General features: G+C 44.1%; 3 protein-coding genes across 5 annotated transcripts; all 3 read left to right on the top strand.

Moving 5' to 3' along the window:
* The first annotated feature begins 481 nt into the window (after positions 1 to 481).
* On the top strand, positions 482 to 3,921 carry tagln3b (transgelin 3b). The gene is made up of 5 exons (XM_068732295.1): positions 482 to 716; positions 1,623 to 1,845; positions 2,324 to 2,498; positions 2,631 to 2,733; positions 2,827 to 3,921. Exons 2-5 carry the CDS (start codon positions 1,666 to 1,668, stop codon positions 2,966 to 2,968), a joined length of 600 nt encoding a protein of 199 aa, XP_068588396.1. The 5' UTR covers positions 482 to 716; positions 1,623 to 1,665; the 3' UTR covers positions 2,969 to 3,921.
* A 1,182-nt stretch (positions 3,922 to 5,103) lies between these two features.
* Positions 5,104 to 6,466, top strand: c1qtnf9 (C1q and TNF related 9). The gene is made up of 3 exons (XM_068732325.1): positions 5,104 to 5,290; positions 5,388 to 5,450; positions 5,674 to 6,466. Exons 1-3 carry the CDS (start codon positions 5,104 to 5,106, stop codon positions 6,441 to 6,443), a joined length of 1,020 nt encoding a protein of 339 aa, XP_068588426.1. The 3' UTR covers positions 6,444 to 6,466.
* A 996-nt stretch (positions 6,467 to 7,462) lies between these two features.
* spata13 (spermatogenesis associated 13) lies at positions 7,463 to 22,123 on the top strand. 3 transcript variants are annotated; one of them, XM_068732245.1, is made up of 13 exons: positions 7,463 to 7,956; positions 13,081 to 14,655; positions 16,332 to 16,778; positions 17,469 to 17,613; positions 17,829 to 17,959; positions 18,220 to 18,399; positions 18,906 to 19,085; positions 19,290 to 19,469; positions 19,569 to 19,801; positions 20,394 to 20,523; positions 20,656 to 21,031; positions 21,271 to 21,345; positions 21,460 to 22,123. In XM_068732245.1, the coding sequence occupies exons 1-13, from the start codon at positions 7,948 to 7,950 to the stop codon at positions 21,639 to 21,641; spliced, it is 3,843 nt and encodes a 1,280-aa protein (XP_068588346.1). In that variant the 5' UTR covers positions 7,463 to 7,947; the 3' UTR covers positions 21,642 to 22,123. The 3 variants fall into 3 exon arrangements, with proteins under 3 accessions (XP_068588346.1, XP_068588345.1, XP_068588347.1); XM_068732244.1 differs by having other exon boundaries at positions 17,466 to 17,613; XM_068732246.1 differs by lacking the exons at positions 7,463 to 7,956; positions 13,081 to 14,655 and adding an exon at positions 15,589 to 15,868 and having other exon boundaries at positions 17,466 to 17,613.
* Positions 22,124 to 22,192: the final 69 nt, after the last annotated feature.

Here is a 22,192-nt window from a genome sequence, read left to right as displayed (position 1 = left end):
GATCGTGCATCTGGTGATGTTTTACTATGGGCTCCCTTTAGTTCTTACACAAAGCATATTTTTGCACCGCAGATCTTTGTTTACCAGGCAATGCTTTGTAAGTACAGTAGTTGTATTGTTGCATAATTCCAACATGAATCCATCCCCAAAAATTCAGGGACAGATGCCTTAACAAACAAGTGTTAATGTTTGCTTTGTGTAGTTAAGTCAAACAATAAGTCAGCAGGGAGACAAACTGGTTAAAGCAGCTATTCTAACAAGATAAGCAAACACCCACTCTGCTCAGTGCTCTGGTGTCGTTGAGCAAGGCACTGAATCTGCAAGTTATGAGGAGTCGAAAAGTGGACTTTCTACTCTCAGGCGAGAGTTTAGAAAGAGAATACAATTATGTTGTCACCATTGTGTGTCATGGTTTGCTGAGGGGTCACTTCATGCTGTCTAAAGCTGAGCATGCGCCACAGTTACCACTGTTCGGAAGCGGTGTCACGTCGCAGTCTGTGTCGAGAGTCTCCAGGGACCCCTCCTTGTTGAGTTGCCATATAAAACGAGTGACCCGCCCCTCCCGGACAAGTGAGATCCAGCCCGGCCCGACGCGCCTGTGCTGCGCTTCATGGATGCTTCAGCAGTTCAGCATCCTCAGCCCTGCGCAGCTCAGCGGAAAATATCCCCGTGACTCGGACACATCTGACCGCTCTCTCGCTCTCGCTTCTTTTTCAGTAAGTGTGGTCTTTATTGAATAAAACCGCTTTTTGTGCATGACATGTTGGGTGTAGTGTGTATGCAGCCGAATCAGTGTCGCAGATATAGTGTGTGAGCTTTGCGCAGTTGTAAAATGTTCACGTTTTAAAAAGCTGCAGGATGCGTAGCAATATGGTGTCGTGACATTAGATGGCGGGACTTTCTTTGAATTTTCTGAATTTGACTGACAGAATTGCGTCCAATAACCGATGCAGTGAAACACAATGAAGTGAAGAGTTAACAAACCTTTAAATGCGGCACAGAGGGCTGACGTAATTCAATTAAACTCGATTGCAGGCTAAATATAGAACTGTTGTTGGCTACATTGTATGAATGCCTTGTTTTGTTAGAGGACAAACTTTGTGAAAATACATTTGATTACTTAATTCTCTTCATGGCGACTGCTTACTGGAGGTCATACTTGAGCCATCATCGCATGCAGCGCATCACTGCACACAGCGTGCCGGAAACTGGCTTGATTGTTACCATAGCAATGGAAGGGGTGGTCCCTGCTCGGGACGGCTGCCATGGACCACACCCTTCTGTGCTACAACCTCCAGTGCGCCTATAGGTGGCCTGCTGAGCTGTTAAAGGGGAGAATAAAAACTGGCTTTTGGGCTTTTTCTTTAAACGTTGACATTGTTTATAGCGCTCTTATGTAATAGATTTTAATTCTAGTAAACAGAAAATTCTTTGTTATAAAAAAGAGTTGTAGTTGTCCTGCCTGAAGTAATTTAATCAGGATACAAAACAGTCCAAAATACTCACTAATATACAGGTATATTATAGCAAAGTTATGTTTTTTGTTGGGTTTTTTTAGAAGAATTTAGTTTGTAACAGAGTAATTCCATTTCAGCCTCATGTTCTCCACATGTTCTCTTCAGGGCTACTATACACTACACATACTTGAGTGTTGCGAGAGCTGCCATGGCGAACAGAGGGCCCAGCTATGGACTGAGCCGAGAGGTGCAGGAGAAGATCGAGCAGAAGTACGACCCAGACCTGGAGCAGCGGTTGGTGGACTGGATCGTCGGACAGTGCGGAGGGAACCTGGAGAGGCCGCAGACGGGCAGAGAGAATTTCCAGAAATGGCTGATGGATGGAACAGTGAGTGGCTGCAGTACCTGTACCTAAAATAGAAGCTATCGTTGAATTATTTAAGCTACAACATAGCTGAGCCTCTGTCAGATTTAAAGAGCCCATAAAGTGTCAATGTCTTCTTACTTGATACTATCGCTGAATATAATCTAAAAAATGTATGAATACATTTAGAGAAAGGCATGGATATTAATTTATGCATCAGCAAGTAACTCTACAATGCATTCCAGATGTAAACCATGTTGCATTTTCACTAACTGGAATAGTTCACAATAATAAATTGGCTTTTACAACTAAATCCAAATGCATTTCTGTACCCTTCCCTCGAGGCAACCCCTCCCTCCTAACCAACCATGGCAAACATATAAATGATGTCATTTAAGCATGAAAAATAGGAGTATATGGAGAACTAAAACGTAACTGTCATTTTGATATGGTCAAGTTGTTGGATCAATATGATTTAGATTTCTGACCTCCTCTGTCCCAGATCCTCTGTCGGCTTATCAACAGCCTTTATCCGAGGGGGAAAGAGCCTATCAAGAAGATTCTAGAGACACAGATGGCCTTCAAACAAATGGAGAAGATCTCTCAGTTCCTGCAAGCAGCTGAAGCTTATGGAGTCACAACCACGGACATATTTCAAACTGTGGACCTCTGGGAAGGTGATTTTATATCTGATTACTTACATTTCATCTCATGCCGGAGTGATATCTATTTATTCACGTTAGTTTTTACGACGATAATCAGTTATCAGTTCATGCTATAAAAAAATTATCATTGTGTTCTGGCTACAGGAAAGGACATGGCAGCAGTGCAAAGAACTCTCATGGCTCTGGGGAGTGTGGCTGTCACTAAGGACGATGGTCATTACAGGGGTGACCGAGACTGGTTCCACAGGTAAAGACAGTGTGACAGGGGAGCTTCACATTTCACAGCACCGTGATGCGTCATGTTCCTCTTCCTCACCTTGTACCTGTTGTTTGTGTGCAGGAAAGCCCAGGGATATCGGCGAGAGTTCAGCCAAGAGCAACTCCGCCAAGGTCAGGGTTTGATCGGCCTGCAGATGGGCAGCAACCGCGGGGCCTCCCAAGCTGGTATGACGGGCTACGGTATGCACCGTCAGATCATGTAGTACTAACTAACCTCCTCCTCTGCTTCCAGACCTTTTTTTGTATTAATACCACAAAGGTTGTAGCCCTAATATACCTCCTTATCCTCTCTAGCACCTGCCATGTAAACCTCAAATTTCCTTGAATTGCTGCTTTCCCAAACAGTGTTATATCTTTAAAAAAAAATGATGTCAAATACGGTAGATCTTCTTCTTCAAACTCTCTTCCTGTTCCTCTCTTTCCATATTGCCATGTGTTTCCCCCTCCCCCCCATCTTTGTTTACTTTCATGGCTAAATGATTACTTAATGTGGAACTCAAAGTCATTTATCATCAATTTCGTAGGAAAATTTAAGATTCAAATCTCTTTACAAAAGAACCATCAATGTTATTTACATTTTAAATCTCAAATACTGTGAGCCACGGTTGCAACATGCTTTATGCTATTTATTTAGTCATTGTTTTCGGATGATCTGTACCATCTAACCTAGTGAACTCATTAAGTTAGACAATGTCTCTGCTGTCTTGTCTGAGGACTTTTTGCAGTATCCTCTGTAACCAAATCAACCTCACGTTGTGCCTGGTTATGGGACTACAGAGACTGGGCACTGATATATTGGCCAAAAAATATAAATGAACTTCATTCATTCTGAGTCATGCCCTTGTTATTTGTTTGTTAGATTATGTGTCCATGCAAGTAAATGTGCAGCAGTGAAGTTTCCATTTCTGGTGCCAGGTAAAGACATTGCTTGAATGTGCACTTTTATGTATTGTGTTGTTTATATTTTTAAATATATTTATATCTGGAGGCTTGTGAGAAGAAGTATTGAAAAAATAAAGAATGTGAACATATATTTGTGTCTGTCTGTGTAACACACAAGCTGGGTATCTTGATAACTGGGAAGTCATCGGTTTATGCTGTATGCTCCGTGTGCTGTTTTCTTTTTTCTTATCTTGGTTTTATGTTACAGCCCCTCCCTTGCGCCCATCCCTCCTGTCTGTCCTCACTGTACACGATCTAATAAAGAGACAGCAGCACAGCATAATGATTATGTTGACGGATCCTCTACCAGTCCTGATTCCACTCTTGACTCTCTGAGTGACTTTAAGTAAGATATTAAACCCCTTGCTGGTCCTGTATTGCTGTTAAAAAGCTGATCTTACCTTTTGTAGAGAGTGTAGCATAAACAGAAGAGCCACCAAAACTGCCATGAAGTGATTCTGAACCCCTTTATTGTACTGTTCTTTGGTACTCTATTTCTTTTGTGTAGCCTTTACAACACTATGGAAAGTCAGTGAGTTGATGTCAACTCTAAACATGGTTAACATTAAATTCAGTCTAGCATCTCGATAACATCTGAAGGACACTGTCATTAAGATAAGCACAAACCTTTGTCGAAGGCATTCTAGTTACGTTGGGCTTTGGACCGCAAAAAGGTCACATTTTATGTCAGTGATCCAGTTTATGGGGTCAACTGTTGACATTTTAAAAAGCACATATGAGAAAAGCATTAATTAATTAACATTTTAACTTGTTATTAGCATCCAGTGACTTAACAGCGCATTAAAATACCGTCCTTTAAATCGCGGTCAAAAGCAAATGCTAATATTAATCTAAGGCGTCCGTTCTTAATGCCATCGTTTTATTGCTCAATTAAAAGTAAGCTATTCCCCCATGCAGACAGCATGCGATCATTTGCTTAAGTGTTATGTCCCGTTTGCTTTACTAGGAAGGCAGCACATGTGAAACTATGTGGCCTTTTGCATGTCTGGCCCTGACATACACTCCCTGCGTATTATTAGCCTCAACTAGACTAGAGAAGCGACTGAAGGGGCACAGGTGATGCGTAACAGACAGACTCAATGAGTAAGCCACAAACACTGTCGGACCAATGAAATGGCTTTGAGGACTGAGGTCCCTCTTGTCCAAAGTTCTTGTCCAGTTTATGTTTTCTTTGGTCGGTGTATTATTTGTCTTTTGTTCCACTCTACTCCTCTTGAGTATTCCTGTTTCAGAACAATTAGATTCATCGCTGCATGTTCTCATATGAGTAGTGCATGATTGTGAGGCAAACTATGCACCGGCTTTAACTTTCTTTTAGTCTAAACGTTTTTGCATTGTTGGATGTTAGTTTTGTTAAACTGCTGCATCGGGTACAATGTTGCAGATGAGGGTTAGAGTCACTCTCTTGCTTCTGCTATTGGCAGTCCGGTGTGTTACACAGGAAGAAACCCAGAATAAAGGCTGTGTTTGTGGACACCCGGGAATACCAGGGGACCCTGGACACAATGGTTCACCTGGCAGAGACGGCCGAGATGGACTCAGAGGGGACAAAGGGGATCACGGTAAGTTTAAAACTTGAATCAATTAACTTTTTTCCTCGTCTTTAACTTCAACTTCACAATTTATAATAACACTCATTTCTGAATCACCCATTAAAAGGTCAAGTTGGCCTTATTGGATCAGCAGGCATTGATGGCCAAAAGGGAGACAAAGGGGAACTCGGTATGTATCTTCAGAATTAACAGCACCACTGAAAAATAAACAGATCTGTAAAGTGACTTGTGTTGAAAACAATCTATTTTTACCAGCTGTACATACTTTATTTCAACACAACATATTTCTATATTTGTTGGAGCTTATTTGGCTTTCTGGAATATGTATGTACTGAATAGTAAACACTGACCATAAAAGGATGGGAGGTTTATTGTGTTCTTGTCATTTACAGGTGCAGTTGGCCCAGCAGGGCTCAAAGGAAAAAGAGGAGACAATGGAGAACGGGGACCCCCTGGTAAAATGGGGCCCCAAGGAGTCCAAGGGCCCATAGGCCTGAAAGGAAGTAAGGGAGAGCTTGGGCTGCCTGGACCCCAAGGACCTAAAGGTGATTTGGGGCCTCTTGGACCAGAGGGTCTGAAGGGGGAGATTGGCCTTAGAGGTGACAGAGGCATTCAGGGTCCATTGGGACCCCCTGGGAGGACAGGGTCTAAGGGGGAAATTGGTATCCCAGGTCACAAAGGCAATATTGGTTATCGTGGTGAGAGAGGGGCTCGAGGAGAGCAAGGTGATAAGGGTGAGAAGGGAGATGCACTTGTTATCTCTAAAAGTGCCTTCTCTGTGGGACTCACAACGCAAAGTAAACTCCCAGCAGCCAATGCACCAATCCGTTTCGACAAGATAATTTACAATGAACAGAATCACTACAATCCACAAACAGGAAGATTCACGTGCACCGCAGCAGGGGCCTATTTCTTCAACTACCACATCACCGTCTACGCCAGAAATGTGAAGGTGGCTCTGGTGAAGAACGGTGTGAAGATAATCCACACCACAGATACCTACCAGAGCAGCGAAGATCAGGCAGCAGGGGGCGCTGTGCTGCACCTGGCTGTGGGGGACAAGGTTTGGCTGCAGGTGGCTGGGGGAGAGCTGTTCAATGGGCTCTTTGCTGATGAAGATGATGACACTACGTTCTCTGGGTTCTTAATCTTTGGGGCTTGAGTTAGGCATCATTTCTTTAAAACTGCTGGTAAATGTAAACTTTGGTTGACTCTATAATGCATTGTGCAATGTAATAAAGTGCATTTTCTCAACTACTGATCGCAGGTATACTTGTACTTTACTTGAGTTTTTCCATCCTATGATACTTTTACTCCATTATATTTCAGAGCAAAACATTATACATTATACTCCACTGCATGTATTTGACTACTGTGGTCGCTTTGCTGATTATACATTTCAATATATTGTTGTAGATTAACTACAGAGGAAAATAAAGTAGTTTAAAACAGCTCCACACCGTAACTTACCTTTTAACACATTTGTGCATCAGGGATAATAACCCATAACATAATGGAGACACAGGAGCAATTTCTCAGCCTCATGAGTACTTTTCTTTTTAAAATATGAAGTACATTTTGCTGGTAATACTTCCATACTTTTACTTAAGTCACATTTTAAATGCAGGAACATTGTTGTATTGCTACTTTAAAATAATCTGAATTGTCTCCCACTGCTGGTATTGTATGTGCATGATGTAGTAAGATCATTAGCCTGTAAATAAAACAACAACATCGATAATTGTTGAGCATAGAGACGTGGTGTCATTTTTGTCACAAGCAAGAGTTACCGTCGACTTCGTGTCTTTTATTTTTCCTCGTTGTTACAATACAACATTCACGAAGTGTCACTAAGATATTCTTACTCAGGTATTTGGGGATGGGCATGCGCAACAGAAATACCCGAGACATTAATTGTCTGGCCAACTTGACAAGAGGAAGACCGTGCAACAGCAACTGGAAGGTCCAGTCTTTTTCTGTTCAAGGAGCTGCATGAAGTGAGGAGCAGTATTCTTTCTTTTTTTCTTCAATGAAGAGCGTTTAACCGTGGGCGTGGGTTAGCGGTCAACGGACTCATCTACTGAATTATGATTGGCTGTTAGCCGGATGGTCATGCTGTGGTCAACCAGTAACCTCAATCGTAACCTCTCAAAGCCACGCCCCCATGAAACACTGCAACAAGTGCATTAATGATGCTCGCCCAGCTCGATCCTGCAAGAAAGAGCTTTTTGAACTGGACTCATCATCGAAATAACAACTTCGGAAGAAATGGCATGACTCAGTATTTATTTTGTGCAGTTCCTTGACTACCAACAGGTTTTGCTGGTCGGTGAAAGCGAAATTAAAAAAAAAACAAACAACCCAAAGCTTGCGTAATTTAGGAAAAAAAAAGTTTATCAGTGAGCTCGTGAGCTAGCTCAAGTTGCTAGCCCAGTGTCTTTAAGGAGTCAGACAGCCATTTGTCTCAATATGTTGCGGGGTAACTAGTGAGCAGCAGCCAGCGCACTTGTCGTGGTTTTTGTACCCGACATGTTTTTGCGAGACGACGACGAGTGCGAGGCAGCAGGGAGCTCAGAGAAACCCGGGCTACTCCACCATGGATAAACAACGAAAACAGCTGCTCTGTTGATGCGAGAAGACGGGTCAGGAGGACAACATCAGCGACTATGAGCAGGGTGAGCAACTTGTGTTTAATATTATCTGCGCAGTGACTGCTGATTTAACGGACAGCTAAAACAAGCGAGAAGTTATACTACAACTCCGTTATATTATGTATTATAATCGTGTGTCACATTACAGTTTGCGGTGATTTTTCCCTCTTGTGTTCCTGTGTGAAATGGGAACCAGAGGGGGTTATTGTCGTGCATTACAGCCGTGGTTGTTATAGTGATGTGGGAGATGCCAGGCTGTGCAGGGAGTTGGTGAAGGAGGGGTTGGGGAGGCCACTTACTACAAAGAGCTTTATGGCCAAAGAAAGTTAATTAATGCAGAAATAAATAAGCAGTTTGGCCCCGAGTTCTTTGTGGGCTTAGAAAACTTCTCAGTGTAATCCCCTTCCATAGCTCCAGAGTCTGCTTCATTCTTGTACTAACTCTGCTACACTTCTGCAGCCATCACTACAGTTTTCTCACCGTCAAATGTCTTGTTTGTTGGAATTTTACACTAGAAGTGAACTGTGGTGTCAAGATCATTCATTGTTGAATATTAAAAGGCCACACTCCTCTGCTTTATAGAGGATATATAAAAACGAGGCTATATATTTTTACAACGGTGGACTACTGCGATATCATTTTACACCAGGCTACTTTATCTCATACATGGTTGTAATTATGGCACAAAAGAGAGCAACGTGTCTGTAGTTCATGAACTTAGTCTGCATTACTTGTCTTGTTTTGTTTTTTTTTATAGAAAAGAAGAAACTTTCCAGCCATTTTCAGGGCTGTAACTAAGTCAACTAGGACGTTTGTGCCAGGGAAATACTGTGTTCATTCTCAACCTGCAGCGTGAACTATTTCCAAGCCCACAAACCGATGGGAACCCATGTTTAAGGTTGTCTCAGATCCCCATTTGAATAATGAGTCTTATGGTTATTGTTGCATCGCTGTCAGGTTACACTGTTGACTGTTAACAACGAGACTCAGTGGTGTTTTGTCCTCTCTAAGCCTTGTGCTCTGTGTGGTGTTAGATTTCTGTCCGTCTGTCTCTGCGACAGTCCGCAGCAGATCAGGTGAGTGTGTGAGAGTGGTGACACTCCCTGGTTTGGCCTTTACCTGTACTTCTCACGCTCTATAGAAAGGGGCGTGGCGTCTCCCAATCTCCTTCTATCTTACAGATCAAAAAATGAGGAACTAGGTCATGGACAAATATGAGACTTAACCCATGAAACGGAACCGGTAGCATATGTTGATGTGACCCAGACTGGACATGTTGTCTATCTCATAATCATGTGACCACACCATAGGTGGCATATGTTGTATGAATACCGTTTGTGGAATTTGATCCTTTTCACCCTTAAAAGGTAGAGTGCACACAGGCCAAGTGGCCCCCTGCTGTCAAGCCCTTGTGGGCTGTTTACAAGCTTTGGGTGTCACTCTGTCAGTGCTGAATAGCTTAGTTGTCGCCCTGATTAGGCTATCATGTGTAGATGAAACCAGTCCTGAACACAGACTGGTAAAGCTCCGCTAATAAGATTATTACTGGGATAGAAGAGGAATAGGCTATACACACACACACATACACATACACATACACACTCCCTCTCCCACACACTGGTCCCTCATACAGTACATTTCCTTCAGAGTTTTTATGCTGACGTTTTTTAATCTTTGCCAGGAAACCGGCTGTAAAGTCAGATAACAAGCATCAAGGCTAATAAGGTTTTAATATGGATTCAAATATTTAATACTGCATATTGTGAAGGGTTCTTAATCTTAACCTAGGCACTTGTACAACCACAATGTGAACTGATTCATTTAAAAGACAAAACACAGTGAATTTTTGCTCTACTTCTGAACATATGTGCAGCTTAAGTTTCACAGAACCCCGGTTACACACACTGATTTAGCTAATCAGCTAATCTGTTCTTTTAAAACATTATGGCATGTTGTTGCAGGACGTGTTAGAGCGATGTCTTCATTCCTTGAGACAAATAGACTACCAGTAATGTGACAGCTTACAAAGGAATGACGGTGTTGCTCCGGGGCGGTTGTGTCTGTCTCCGAGTTAATCCAGAGAACGGAAAACGACAGAATAACTTTCCCTCGATACTTTCTGTCTAGTGGTTTTTCAATTTAATGCTCAGTTCATTTTGACCTAATTTGTTTTATCCTAGCCTCAGGCAGGACATACCTCTGCAGAGGTGAACTATGGGTAGAAGGTCACTAATCACTATGCATTTATGACTCCTTGCATAACTGTTCTGGGTTTTGTAGCCCAACAGGAAGGGAGTCTGTGATTTAAATGCCTTCCTCCCTGCTCAGCTCAGTGCATGCATGTGTGTGAGTGCACATGGACATGGGCCGTGCTATATGGGAAAGGATGCTCTAACTAATTGTGCATGTGTTTTTGCAGTGCATGCTTTGAGCCCTTGTATACTTGTTTATGTATCTGGGTGAGTGTTTTCATCCTTGTCTCTGGGAGTCTAATCTGAGGCTGGCTCCAGCTGGCTGCCATGTGTGTGTGTGTGTGTGGGGGGGGGGGGCTCCTCCCTGAGCTCTTAATTAACTGTGGACCATGGCCCCAGTGCACCGCTCCCATCCACAGCCTAGCAGGAGGAAGCCACAGAGCAACAGTGATCCTGGTACGGAGGCAGAGCAAAGATGATATAGGAAAGGTCACAAGAAAAGTGACCTGCATTGACAGACAGTAGGCTGTGATTATTAACATATACGTAAGTAAGAACAGCTTTTCATAGTTAAGGAAGCTGCAGTCGTCAGCGTCTAATCTGTTCTTAAAATTGTTAGTTATGTATTGCAAACAGATCTGTCATTTCAACAGTGAAACAAGTTTGTCTACCACGCACATCAAAGCTGGCATTGTCATTGAGGTTGATGCATTCAGTCTAGACTAGAAATACAATAAGGCTCATCAAGACGTCACCAGTATCAAAGGGCATAGTTAAAAGTAATAGAAGCTGACATACTGTAGACGTATTGGAGTATAAAGCATATTAAGTTGAATCTGTGTCGTCCTTTTGTGAAAGTCACCACCTGCGTCAGCTTGGTTCTAAATAACAGCACTGCCAAGCATTAGTAGACGCCAACTGGCCTGTGATAGTCGGCGCCAAGTTTAGGGAAAAGGCAGAAAGGTGTTGAAGGATGGCACAGCCGGTAGAATGGCTGATAGCACGGCGCGAGTATTCAAAACAAGCCATTCAAGCTGTAGAAATTCCTCTCCTATCTCCTGTCTTTCTGCTTGAAGAACAGCTGGAATAATTGATCGCGTCTATTTTTCCAGCTGCTGCTCAACGTGATCCTTTCAGTGGCCGAGGAGGGAGAAAGTACAAGAAGACAATTCAGCGTCGCTTTGAAAGCGGCACATTGTTCACGAGGGGTGTTTACTGTCTGTCAGCAGCGGTGCTTGGCAGCGGTGGCTCTGTGTTTACATAAGTGTTCTGTGTGATGGAGTGAGCCGGTCGAAGTGACAGAAGATTCCACAGAGAGTTTGAGTGAGAAAGCCCGTCTGCTGCTGAGCGCGCATGAGGACGGGAGGTATGGGAACGTTCCAGCAACTCCCAGCATGTGGAGCCTACACACTGTAGCAGACAGTGGAGGCAACGCTGCCTTTTGAAGTGATGGTGACAACATTACAATTTGCTTTTTGTTGAATACCTGAATGATAATAACAATATAGTGAGGTGTGTTGTTAGGAGACAAGAAATGTAAAACAATCAGCAGTGATTGAAGTAATTACATTTTTAACATCCCAGAATTAGCATTTAGAAGCGGTATATTCAATTAATGAATTGTTTATAACACATTGTATGCTGTGATGCATGATGCAAGTGTATACTGATGATGTAGTTTATCATGGGTTAAATAAAGGGTTCAGGTTGGGGGGGGGGTTAGAATAAAGTTATACAGTAAATATGATGATAATCCATAAAGTTGCTCCATTTAAATGTAATTAAACCTTCAAGAAAATGAAAAGTAAGCATTTTTTATATTATATCATTATAATAACCAAAAGGTAAGAGGATGTCTGCTCTCACACCATGATTTTGATATTACAACCACAAATTATTTTATTTGTCGGTCTGGAAAAGTAGGCCTATATGGGATGATACATTTTATAGTCATTCAACATACTATGTTGCCATTATTGTCGATACTGTAGTCTCTATAGCCTAGTCATTTTATAGTAAATAAGTTATCTTATTGTAGATAATTTGTAAGTCAGTTGGCAGCTGTAGAAGTGCTATGATGGCCATTAAACACCAGTCAAAACATTCAGTCATTATTAAACCTGGATAAATGTGTGACTTTTAAAAGTAGACCGGGAGTCTTTTTTTCACAGATGACATTTTGACAATAATGTGTAAAACGAATGATAGTTGAACGCATTTTAGCCACCTCAGTTTAAGGGTCCTGATATTTTCATGCTGACTCACTGTCACGGTAGTCATGGTTTACTACTACTTAAAGAAACAGAGCCATTATTAATGGTATTACTGTTGTAACATCTGTGCTTTTCCTACAATGACGAGCTAAATGTACCGCGTGAAAAACACCTACTAGAATAAATCCTGTATAGACGAACATTGAGGACCGCCTGTGTTTTAGGATAAAGAGTTTAACTGTGTTTACTGATTTGAAGACCACACAACCCTCCCCCTCACCGTCACCTCATCATCTACGTAATCTGGAGAAAACTGAGCAATTTATTGCATTAATCACAATGGATTAACAAGTTTCATTGCTTAGTCACGCTCACAAAGCTCCACTTCAAAGGCTCAGCTGCATTTGAAGCACACACGGACACACACACACACACACACACTCACATAGAGCTGAACTTGGCAAAACACCAGCCCGACCTGGGCCTCAGCTCTCCTTGGACATTGAAATACAGCACCAAGGACAAATGCACGCAGTGTTCTCAGTGAAATATGTTTTACTCCTCTGGATCCTGTGTGTGCACACTGAGGGAGATCCATCGTTCTGTTTATCTGTGTCTCTCTCTTTATTCTCTCTCTTGCTCCTCTCCCACATACAAACGCAGAGGAAACTATACTGTAAAGTTTACACACACTAAATTCTTCATTATTATGCTGAATAATGAGTCTCTGTTTGGTTTTGCAGGGAGAACAACAGGACAGGGTCTTGTCCACCAGCGAAGACTCTCTCCCGAGCCTCCACAACTCTAAAGCTGACCCGCTGATCCAAAGCAGACCCCTCAGTGATATATTCCCATTCCACAGTCATGCTGACAGAAGCGTAGTCCCCTGTCTGCTGTCCGGGTGTGGCGCTCAAATACAGTCGGTGACTGCGGGTCCTCACGAAAACCGATTGAATGGCATCAACTCCTCCTCCTGGTCCAACCCTGTCATAGGTCAACCTGAGGGAAAGCCTTATTCCTCAAGAATTATGAGGCTTTTTTCTAACCCGAGGAAGGGCCCCGTCCCCGCTCACAGTCTAAGCACCGACAGTTCCACTTCAACTCACAGCAACGACAGCAACAGTGTCCCCCAGTCCTGGTCAGGACTACCAGGACTGGGTGTTGTGGACTCCTTCAAAAAGCTCCGCTCCTCTGTGCTCCAGGGTATACAGAGTAGAGGGGCAGTCAGCCAAGATGGAGACCATGACCCATCAGATCAGGACATGGCTAATGGCAGAGGTGTGGCGAACTTTGACCCTGGACTAGATGATGCAGAAAATCATTTAAAGTTCGCAGACGGATACGGTGTGTCGAATGGACATTTTTATGGCCAAAAGTTTGCTGTGATGAGCCACTCTGGATCAGATATTGAGGACCTCGATGATGAGGAAAACGATGAAGGAGATGGTCTCACGCGCAACACGCGGTTCTCGAGGAGTATCAGGAGAGCGTACGGAGCAGGACGCATCTCTCTACTGGACACGGGGAACAGGAGGGTAGCAGGAAGCGGCACAAGTGAGGCTACGGACAGTCAGAAACTGGATCAGACATCCAGCGTCAACGTCCAAACAAGGAACATGAACGAGAACACAAATGTGAAGGTGCTGAGCAGACTGAGCAGAAGTGCAGAGAATCTTCACATATTTAAGGCACCTTTCAGACGCAAAGCCCCATCTGCAGGACCTCCTTTGCTTCAGGAGGACACCCAGAGGACCAGCACGTCGAACGGGACACCAAACATCCAGAGGACAGCCAGCGCCTCCTCAGTGGACCTCCAGGGCCACGCTGTTGGCAGCAGGAAGAGCCCCGCGATGACCAAGGGGCCGATGCTAAAGCTAGTCGGCAGCATGACTGACCTGACTGTCAGACGCAGGCGAAGTCCCTCCCCCAGCCCTACCTCTCCGACTCCGTTGTCACCCCTGACCCGTCTGCACGATGACTACTCCCGCCGCGTGCCTTGCCTCACAACCAGCGAGCGACAGCGCCGGCCCTCGCCTGTCAGAGCCCGGGTCATGTCTGTCGAACGCACCCCTCTGGGTCATCTACAGCCTGAATACAATGACGGCCCCCAGCAGCACCAGGTCCTTATCAGCCTGGCTTCTGTGGAGCCCCCAGAGGGAACAGAGCAGACTGCTCATTATGAACCTCATTATGAATCACCAACTGCGGCCACGACAGGCGGTGATAAACCGACAGCAGGATGCGATTCATCTCCTCTTAGCCAGGAAGAACCTTCCCAACAACAAGATCAGACTGAAGTCAACATGCTACCAAATGAGGTAAGGGACGAAAATCATGCGTGTAAAAATGACAGGGGTCTTATTATACATACTGTGTATAGTTTATGTTAGCAGTCAGTATTAGCTCGCCTGTTTCTCCCTGCTTATTAGCACAGGAGATGCAGATGTTCTGATACAATGCAGGATGTGTGGAAAAACAATGATGGCATCAAGCTAGTGTTATCTTTATGCAACTGGTCTCTTTGATTACAAAGCTTTTCACCACTACAGATGGATGAAATATGCTGCAGCTGAAGATGTGTCGCACTATCACACATTAGCAGCATCTTTATCATTGACTTCAGAACATGGGATCGGAAATCATTAGATAACAGGCTCTCTGTAAACTTTCAAAAGAGGAAGGAATTAAAAGACAGTGGAAAGAACAGCGTGATCATTAATGGATGCCAATGTTCCTGTTGAATGGCATTGACCCCTGTCTTGGGAAATGAACCATCACACCTCTAAGAAGTGATTTTATGAAGTGATCTTTGAATCTGGCATGGTTCTAACCCGCTGCGATAAGTCGGCATGTCAACATCAGGATGCTTGTCAGCATTGTGCTCGTATGCTTTAAAAAAAGAAGAAAAAAAAGAGCTGTGTGTGTCCAAAGTCCCTTCGGTGTCAAATAAATAATGATGTAGGCATAAATCACTCTTCACTGTCCCTTTCCCTGTCAGTCGCGTATGATATAGTGACTGAGGGTCACGTGCTTCAGCCAGCTGTTCTGTGCTACCAGGCACACTGAAGGAGCACAGTTAATGATTAGGCTTTGTTTATGATTAGTGGCCCTTGTGCAAAACTGCTCCATAGCCCTGTTACTGTGGGAGGGTTGGAGGCTATGAGTGAGTACAGCCCCCCCCCCCCCCCCCCCCCTCGCCTCCCTCTAGCTGAAGCCAAGTGGATCAAAGTCCAGCGCCCTGGACACTGGGCCTTGGACGGCTAGCAGCACCACCAGGCAGACAGGATCCATAGACACACCGTTATGGTGAAGTGTGCTTTTGTCTAAGAGTACGATTTGGCCTTTGAAGATGAACCGGAAAAATCTAATTTGTTTACCTTACAAACCAAGCGGCTTTTACTGGCCTCAAAAACATTGAAGGCACAGGTCAGTCCGTGCGTGTGTGTGTGTGTGTTCACAATGGTGCTAGTCCACTGTGTGCCTTTCCAGTGTATATGCCGGGGACCGGACCCAGATCGAGAGAACCAAGAGGTGAGGTTTGACACCGCTGGCTGACTAACAGACTTAGAACAATCTCCAAATGAGTAACCGTTAGCCAATATTTGAGCGTTGAGTAAACGATACATGCTGACAGTACATACAGAATGATAACATTTAATTGTGGAATATTTGCGGAATTTCTGTTGCAGTTCTTATTTGAACTTGATAAGCATTTAAGGTTTATTGTGTTCAGTATGTGGAGTCACTGTGTGAACTTGAATACATTCACGTGAAGTTTCTCAGGAGAGTCCAGATAAAGTTCATTGAAATAGTTTCACACGGATTATTGTGGTTTCCCTCTTATTAAGATCCAACCAAGAGAAAGTACCATTGTGCTCTGATTATGATGAACAAACATTATGTTCTACATCTGTGTGCATTGCAGATCATTGAACAGGTGAAAATCAATATCATCCTCCGTACTCAGTTTTGAATTATACTTTTTGATTCCTAGGCGACATCAGATCAACAAGAGCCAGAAGCACTTCTCCAAACAGAGGAAGTCTCTGCAACAACCAGCAGCACCCCTCCCATCTCCCCTCCATGCCTCTCGGAATCACCCACATCACCCACAGATGCATCCACGGAAATATCCTCCGTCAAGGCCAGGCGGCGGAGTGGACGCTCGAGACCTCGTCCCATCTCTGACTACGGGCAGCTCATCTCCAGGAAGCACTCTATTCCAGAGGAAGTGGCAGAACTGCATGCCGAAGGAAGGACGGCAAATACATCATTGCATAAAGACTGCAGCGGTAATGACGCATGCGGGAACGGAGAGAGCCACGAGAACTGCGGCATCAACGGAGACGTTCAAGGCACGAGGCAGCGTCCGGTCTCTGTCATAGGAGTTGTTGATCTGTTCTCCGCTGATACTGACGAAAAAGACAACCGCCTTCCTTCTGTAAGTCTTTACAGTTATGGTTGAAACCCACTAGAAGCACATCGTTTTTGAAAACAATGAAAATGCTTGGATGAATTTCCATCTACTGTGTATAAACTGGAAATGTGGTCGGATGCTTCCTTTCAATGACTCAGGTGTTGAATCAAGGTTGGCTTCAAGCTGATCTAGAGAAGGAATCCAGATGATGAAATTCAAGTTTAGAAGCATGTTTAAACTCAACTCCAAGTGTGTTAAAAATACTGTCTATCCTCCACTTTGTTGGTTTAGAACACCATATTGTTCTTGCCAATGCTAGCGATGTCAGTTATGGTTTATACAGACAGCTAATTTCTTTTGTTTTATAGACTTTCTCAGAAAAATACGTTGATATTTTAAATCCGTTTAAACAGATTTTCTCTCCACTAAATTGGTGTTTCAAGGAAATAGTGAGCATTATTTAAACTGTACTCAGTACTTTTTTGTCGTGTTTTCTCTTTCTACTCTCTGTAATGAAGGCATAAAATACCAAAAAAGAAAAGAAAAAGTCCATTATGTTTGATCATGGTCCTGGTTATGAATGTTATCTGTCAAACAGTCACAGGCTCTATTTCTATGTGACAATTGAGGGAGCAGGACGGTGGTGAAAGCTTGAGAAAGCGAGCTCTTCCTAAATCCCGGGATGTTTTTGTTTTTCTCGTCTCTTCTCAGCAGCTTTTGTCGCGGCCGCCCATCCCCTCCCACCAGGTTCCCCCCTACAGAGCCGTGTCCGCCAGGTTTCGACCCTCCGTCCTCTCCCAGAGCACCCCCATCGGACTGGACCGCGTTGGACGGCGTAAGCTCCACAGAGTGCTCAGCGGTGAGAACATGGGGTTGTTGTCGATCACACATTTCAGTCTGTGGGAAAGCCGAGTCTGGAAATGTCAATAAGTGTGTTGGAGGAAAATGTTGGTGTGTAGCCAGATAAGGGTGTGCCTCCATCTGTGGCTTTGTTTTCTGAATGATTTAGAGCTTGTCAGAACGTTATCAGCTCCATACGTTGGTTTTTTTCTAACCCCTGTATATGTGTTGCAGAGGGTTTGTCTGAGTGTTCGGTGACACTTGATGACAGCGTGAGTGAGGAGGAGGAGGAGGGCAGCTTTGATGAGCTCACTGATGCCACGCCCTACCTCCAGTCCGGGGTGGAGCTCTCTGTGCTCAATGAGGTAAAGCCGAGGAGGGGAACATGTCATGTTGCAACGCTCAAACATCTCCTCCCAAGATGTGTGTTGCATTCATGATGAAACCTTTAATCTTGTTGTATGCGTGCCTCGTGAACAGACATGTGAAATTGTTTTCAAGCTGTTTGACAGAAAACAGACGACCACTGCAGTGTCCACAAGTCTAGACATAATCGTACATGTTAGACACGGGCTTAGCCTGCATGTAATTGTATTTCTGTCTTATCTGTGTGTGTTCCTCTCAGTGGATAAGCTCTGGCAACACGGTGTATGCTGAGGCTCTCTGGGACCATGTGACCATGGAGGAGCAGGAGCTGGCCTTTAAGGCTGGAGATGTTATCCGTGTCCTGGATGCCTCGCATAATGACTGGTGGTGGGGCAGGGGGGCTGACAAGGAGGCCTGGTTCCCCTCCAGCTTTGTGAGGGTAAGTGGACTTCCTGACCTACGTGTCTAACGCACGTTTGCTCTCCAGCAGCACAGAAAAGACCCGCAAACTGGCTTAGCGCCAAACAAACCTCACCAGTCCTCTTCAGTGTGTGTGTGGAAGGGTTTCTGTGGTGACCAGAGCTGATCGACAGTTGAGTCTTCATTAGGCAGGCTGTGGTAACCACGGTGAGGTTATTTGATTGGCAGATGGCCGTCTGCTGTGTAATTGCTTGGAGCTGAATCAATGTTGCTGAACAAGAGCTGGTTAAACTTGCACATTACCATAGGGATGAGGAGTTTTCTGTAGTTTAACTAGTTATTGTTCTGTTTTTTGTAATAACTTTCATTAAAAAGAAAAAATATGTCAAGAGCCATGTTTGTTTGGCCACTGGAAAGAAGATGTTTGGGAAACTAATCCTGACTGAAACAGACTTATTTGTGATGGGACTGCTGCTCAGGAGATACCATTTTTGTGTGTGTGTGTGTGTGTGTGTGTGTTTTCAGGTGCGAGTGAACCAGGAGGACTCGAGTGCAGAAAGTGTGGAGAGCGTAGCGGACCAGGAAGATCCAGCTCCCAGGGACACGCACAGCGCTCAGCACAAGGAGCAGATGAGAACCAATGTGGTTCAGGAAATCATGAATACTGAACGCATCTACATCAAGCACCTAAAAGACATCTGTGAGGTAAGAGCTGCAATGTTTACATCTCGGGCTACTGCTTCTCTTTTACTTGTCTGTTATTTAATATATACATGATTCACATAGAATATTTAGCATAAGCTACATTTTCAGAAATTACTTTTCTCTTTAGCACCTCCTGTTGGCCAGTGTTTGAATTGTTTCCATACTTTCTGTGGAGTCAGCGTTCTGGTTTTGTGCAACTTCCAGGGTTACATCCGTCAGTGCCGTAAACACCCGGACATGTTCACTGAGCTGCAGTTGAAGACCATCTTCAGCAACATAGAGGACATCTACAGGTTTCAGAGGCAGTTTCTCAGAGACCTGGAGAAGAAGTACAACAAAGACCAACCACATCTCAGTGAAATTGGCTTTTGTTTTCTCTTGCAGGTAGGCAACCCCACACAAAACCTGTCCCAATTCAACTCATTTATTTACCTGATTTAGTAGTTCCAAATTTTCATTGACTGTATCTCTTTTTGTCCTAAGGGAGAGGGCTTCTCTATCTACTCCGACTATTGTAACACTCATCCAGCAGCCTGCGCTGAGCTGCAGCGCCTCATGAAGTCGGGCAAATACAAGCATTTCTTTGAGGCCTGCCGGCTCCTCCAGCAGATGATCGACATTTCCATTGCAGGTTTCTTGCTCACGCCCGTTCAGAAGATCTGTAAATACCCACTGCAGCTAGGAGAACTGCTTAAGTACACCCCCAAAGACCACAGGTACTGGATATTCATTACTTCACTGTTTATACTACTCTTTTACTACTTGCGCTTATTGTACATTTTGAGCATCTTTTTATTTACACATTCTGGTGCAAACAAGCAAGGATGGCAACTTCACTGCACTCCAGCCTACACCATTATTTTCAACCACCATGCACTAACAGAATATAGTATACGGTATATTGGTCACAAGCCATCTACTTAAATGTTGACACTGTTGGTCACTTCAGGACTCAATGATGCAATGGAGACATGCAATTCTACAACAAGCCCATTTTATGCCTTCTTATACCTTGAATCCATGAAACTGTTGTCTGTAAAGTATTACTTTACCTTGACTGTACAATGAAAGCTGCATGCTAATAGCTGCAATGATATATACAGTATTTGTGGCCTAGCATAAGCTAACCAATCCAATAATCATTCCTTCATTCATCCACCTTAAATCATGAATTCATGGTTTGATAACTTACTTTGTCCATGATTGTGATTTGGAGCAATGTGCCACTATAATTGGGGATGTCTTCTCTTTCAATTTAATGTGCATGGTGGACCCTATGCTCATTGTTCCCTTGCTGATTTATTGCAGTGACTACAGCGGAGTGAGCAAAGCTTATGAGGCCATGAAGAATGTGGCCAGTTTGATAAATGAGAGGAAGAGGCGGCTGGAGAGCGTCGACACCATCGCCCACTGGCAGGTGGCCATTCTACACTGGGAGGTGATGAGAGCTAATATTCCTCCAGTTGTACTCTGGTTATTAATCAAATTTAGCGTGTATGTTTTACCACCCGTCGGCGAAGAATATTAATGTTTTGACTCTACTTATATCTTTGTAAACGTGCCGTTGCAGGGGCCCGATGTGCTGGAGCGCAGCTCAGATCTGATCCACTCTGGTGAGCTGACTCGAGTCGTCCGACAAGGCAAAATGCAACAGCGCAGCTTCTTCCTGTTTGACCACCAGTTGGTCTTCTGTAAAAAAGACGTCCTGCGCAGAGACCTGCTCCACTACCGTGGACGGCTGGATATGGACCAGACCGAGGTTGTGGACGTGCCCGATGGGCGGGACTCAGACCTGGGCCTGACCCTGAGGAATGCTCTGCGCCTGCGCCACGCCTCCACGCTGGAGTTTGTGTGTGTGCTGTGCTGCAGGAAGGCCCAGGACAAGCAGAGGTGGTTACAGGCCTTCGACAAGGAGAGATACAGAGTCAAAGAAGACCAAGAGATGGGTGAGTCGAGGAATTCCTTTCATTCATGACGCAAGACTGCTACTGTGGGTAGATGGCACATAGGGGAACTGGAACTTGGAAGAAAGGGGGTGGTTGGAAATATTTTGACCTGTGTGTGTGTGTGTGTGTGTGTGTGTGTGTGTGTGTGTGTGTGTGTGTGTGTGTGTGTGTGTGTGTGTGTGTGTGTGTGTGTGTGTGTGTGTGTGTGTGTGTGTGTGTGTGTGTGTGTGTGTTGGCAGGAATGGAAATCAGTGAAGAGCAAAGAAAACAGGCCATTGTTAATGCCAGAAGAGCCAAACAGAAGAAGAGCAAAAGTAAGAAAATATGTCACTTAACTGCTCTTCATTTACATTTTATCTAATTTCTTTCTTAATTTTTATTTCCATTCTTAACTTTTTATTTTTTGTTTTTTTCCGTTCATTATTTAGACATTGGTTACTCTGGTTCTGTCCCACCACACCACCAAAACCTTCACCCACTTCACCAGCGTCACATCACCATCCCAACCAGCGTGCCTCAGCAGCAGGTCTTTTCACTGGCCGAGCCCCCAAAACGAAAGCCTCACCACCTGTTGTACAGCATCACCCGCAGCGCCTTTTTCAGGAAATGAGGCTTTTGCTCCCTCATCTTTGTTCCCCCTCCCCGTGCCTGTTCAGAGCACGCCCAAGCCGTCCTGAAGACTCATGAAGAACATTTTTTTCCTGTGAATGTCAAGTTCTGTTTTTGTGCCTCATGAGTTTTTCTCTTTGTGTTTTGATTTTGTTGCATCATGAAGTTCAGTGCCTCGGAAGGGGCTTGACTAAAGTGTTAAAATACTGACTCCGTATTTTGTTGCCATGAAGATGCTGCTCACTCAAGAGACTCACACCGTTTGTCTTATAAATTCCAACTGAAAGATTTTTAAAATGTTAATTATGACGATGTATATTCTGCTTTTACGCCGAAAAACATGGTTCTAGTTTATCTCACAGAGGCTGGACCCTTTTTTGCCGTGAGTCTGTCAACTCTGAGCACGAGACAGACGGAGGATAAATTAACTGACACAGTCACCTGCTTTGTTAACACTGTAAATAAAACTCTTGTACAAACATACCTAGGGAGAACGTTGTCACTTTAAGATCATTTTGTTTTCTTATCCAATTGTTTGTTCCTTTTTACTGC

The sequence above is a fragment of the Cebidichthys violaceus genome, unplaced genomic scaffold (assembly GCF_023349555.1).
Source record: "Cebidichthys violaceus isolate CVI_PGR_0920_01 unplaced genomic scaffold, fCebVio1.0.p SCAF_58, whole genome shotgun sequence".
Lineage (NCBI taxonomy): Eukaryota > Metazoa > Chordata > Actinopteri > Perciformes > Stichaeidae > Cebidichthys > Cebidichthys violaceus.
The sequence above is the reverse complement of the archived record's forward strand: the minus strand, read 5'-3'. Positions and strand labels throughout refer to the sequence as shown.

Excerpts from the sequence above, each read along its gene's own strand:
- tagln3b (XM_068732295.1), top strand. The coding sequence starts at position 1,666 with ATGGCGAACAGAGGGCCCAGCTATGGACTGAGCCGAGAGGTGCAGGAG. Across the intron at positions 2,499-2,630 it reads AACTGTGGACCTCTGGGAAG|GAAAGGACATGGCAGCAGTG; the intron begins GTGATTTTATAT and ends TTCTGGCTACAG. Across the intron at positions 2,734-2,826 it reads GACCGAGACTGGTTCCACAG|GAAAGCCCAGGGATATCGGC; the intron begins GTAAAGACAGTG and ends GTTTGTGTGCAG.
- c1qtnf9 (XM_068732325.1), top strand. The coding sequence starts at position 5,104 with ATGTTGCAGATGAGGGTTAGAGTCACTCTCTTGCTTCTGCTATTGGCA. Across the intron at positions 5,291-5,387 it reads AGGGGACAAAGGGGATCACG|GTCAAGTTGGCCTTATTGGA; the intron begins GTAAGTTTAAAA and ends ACCCATTAAAAG. Across the intron at positions 5,451-5,673 it reads GGGAGACAAAGGGGAACTCG|GTGCAGTTGGCCCAGCAGGG; the intron begins GTATGTATCTTC and ends TGTCATTTACAG.
- spata13 (XM_068732244.1), top strand. Across the intron at positions 16,779-17,465 it reads AAGACAACCGCCTTCCTTCT|CAGCTTTTGTCGCGGCCGCC; the intron begins GTAAGTCTTTAC and ends GTCTCTTCTCAG. Across the intron at positions 18,400-18,905 it reads TCCCCTCCAGCTTTGTGAGG|GTGCGAGTGAACCAGGAGGA; the intron begins GTAAGTGGACTT and ends GTGTGTTTTCAG.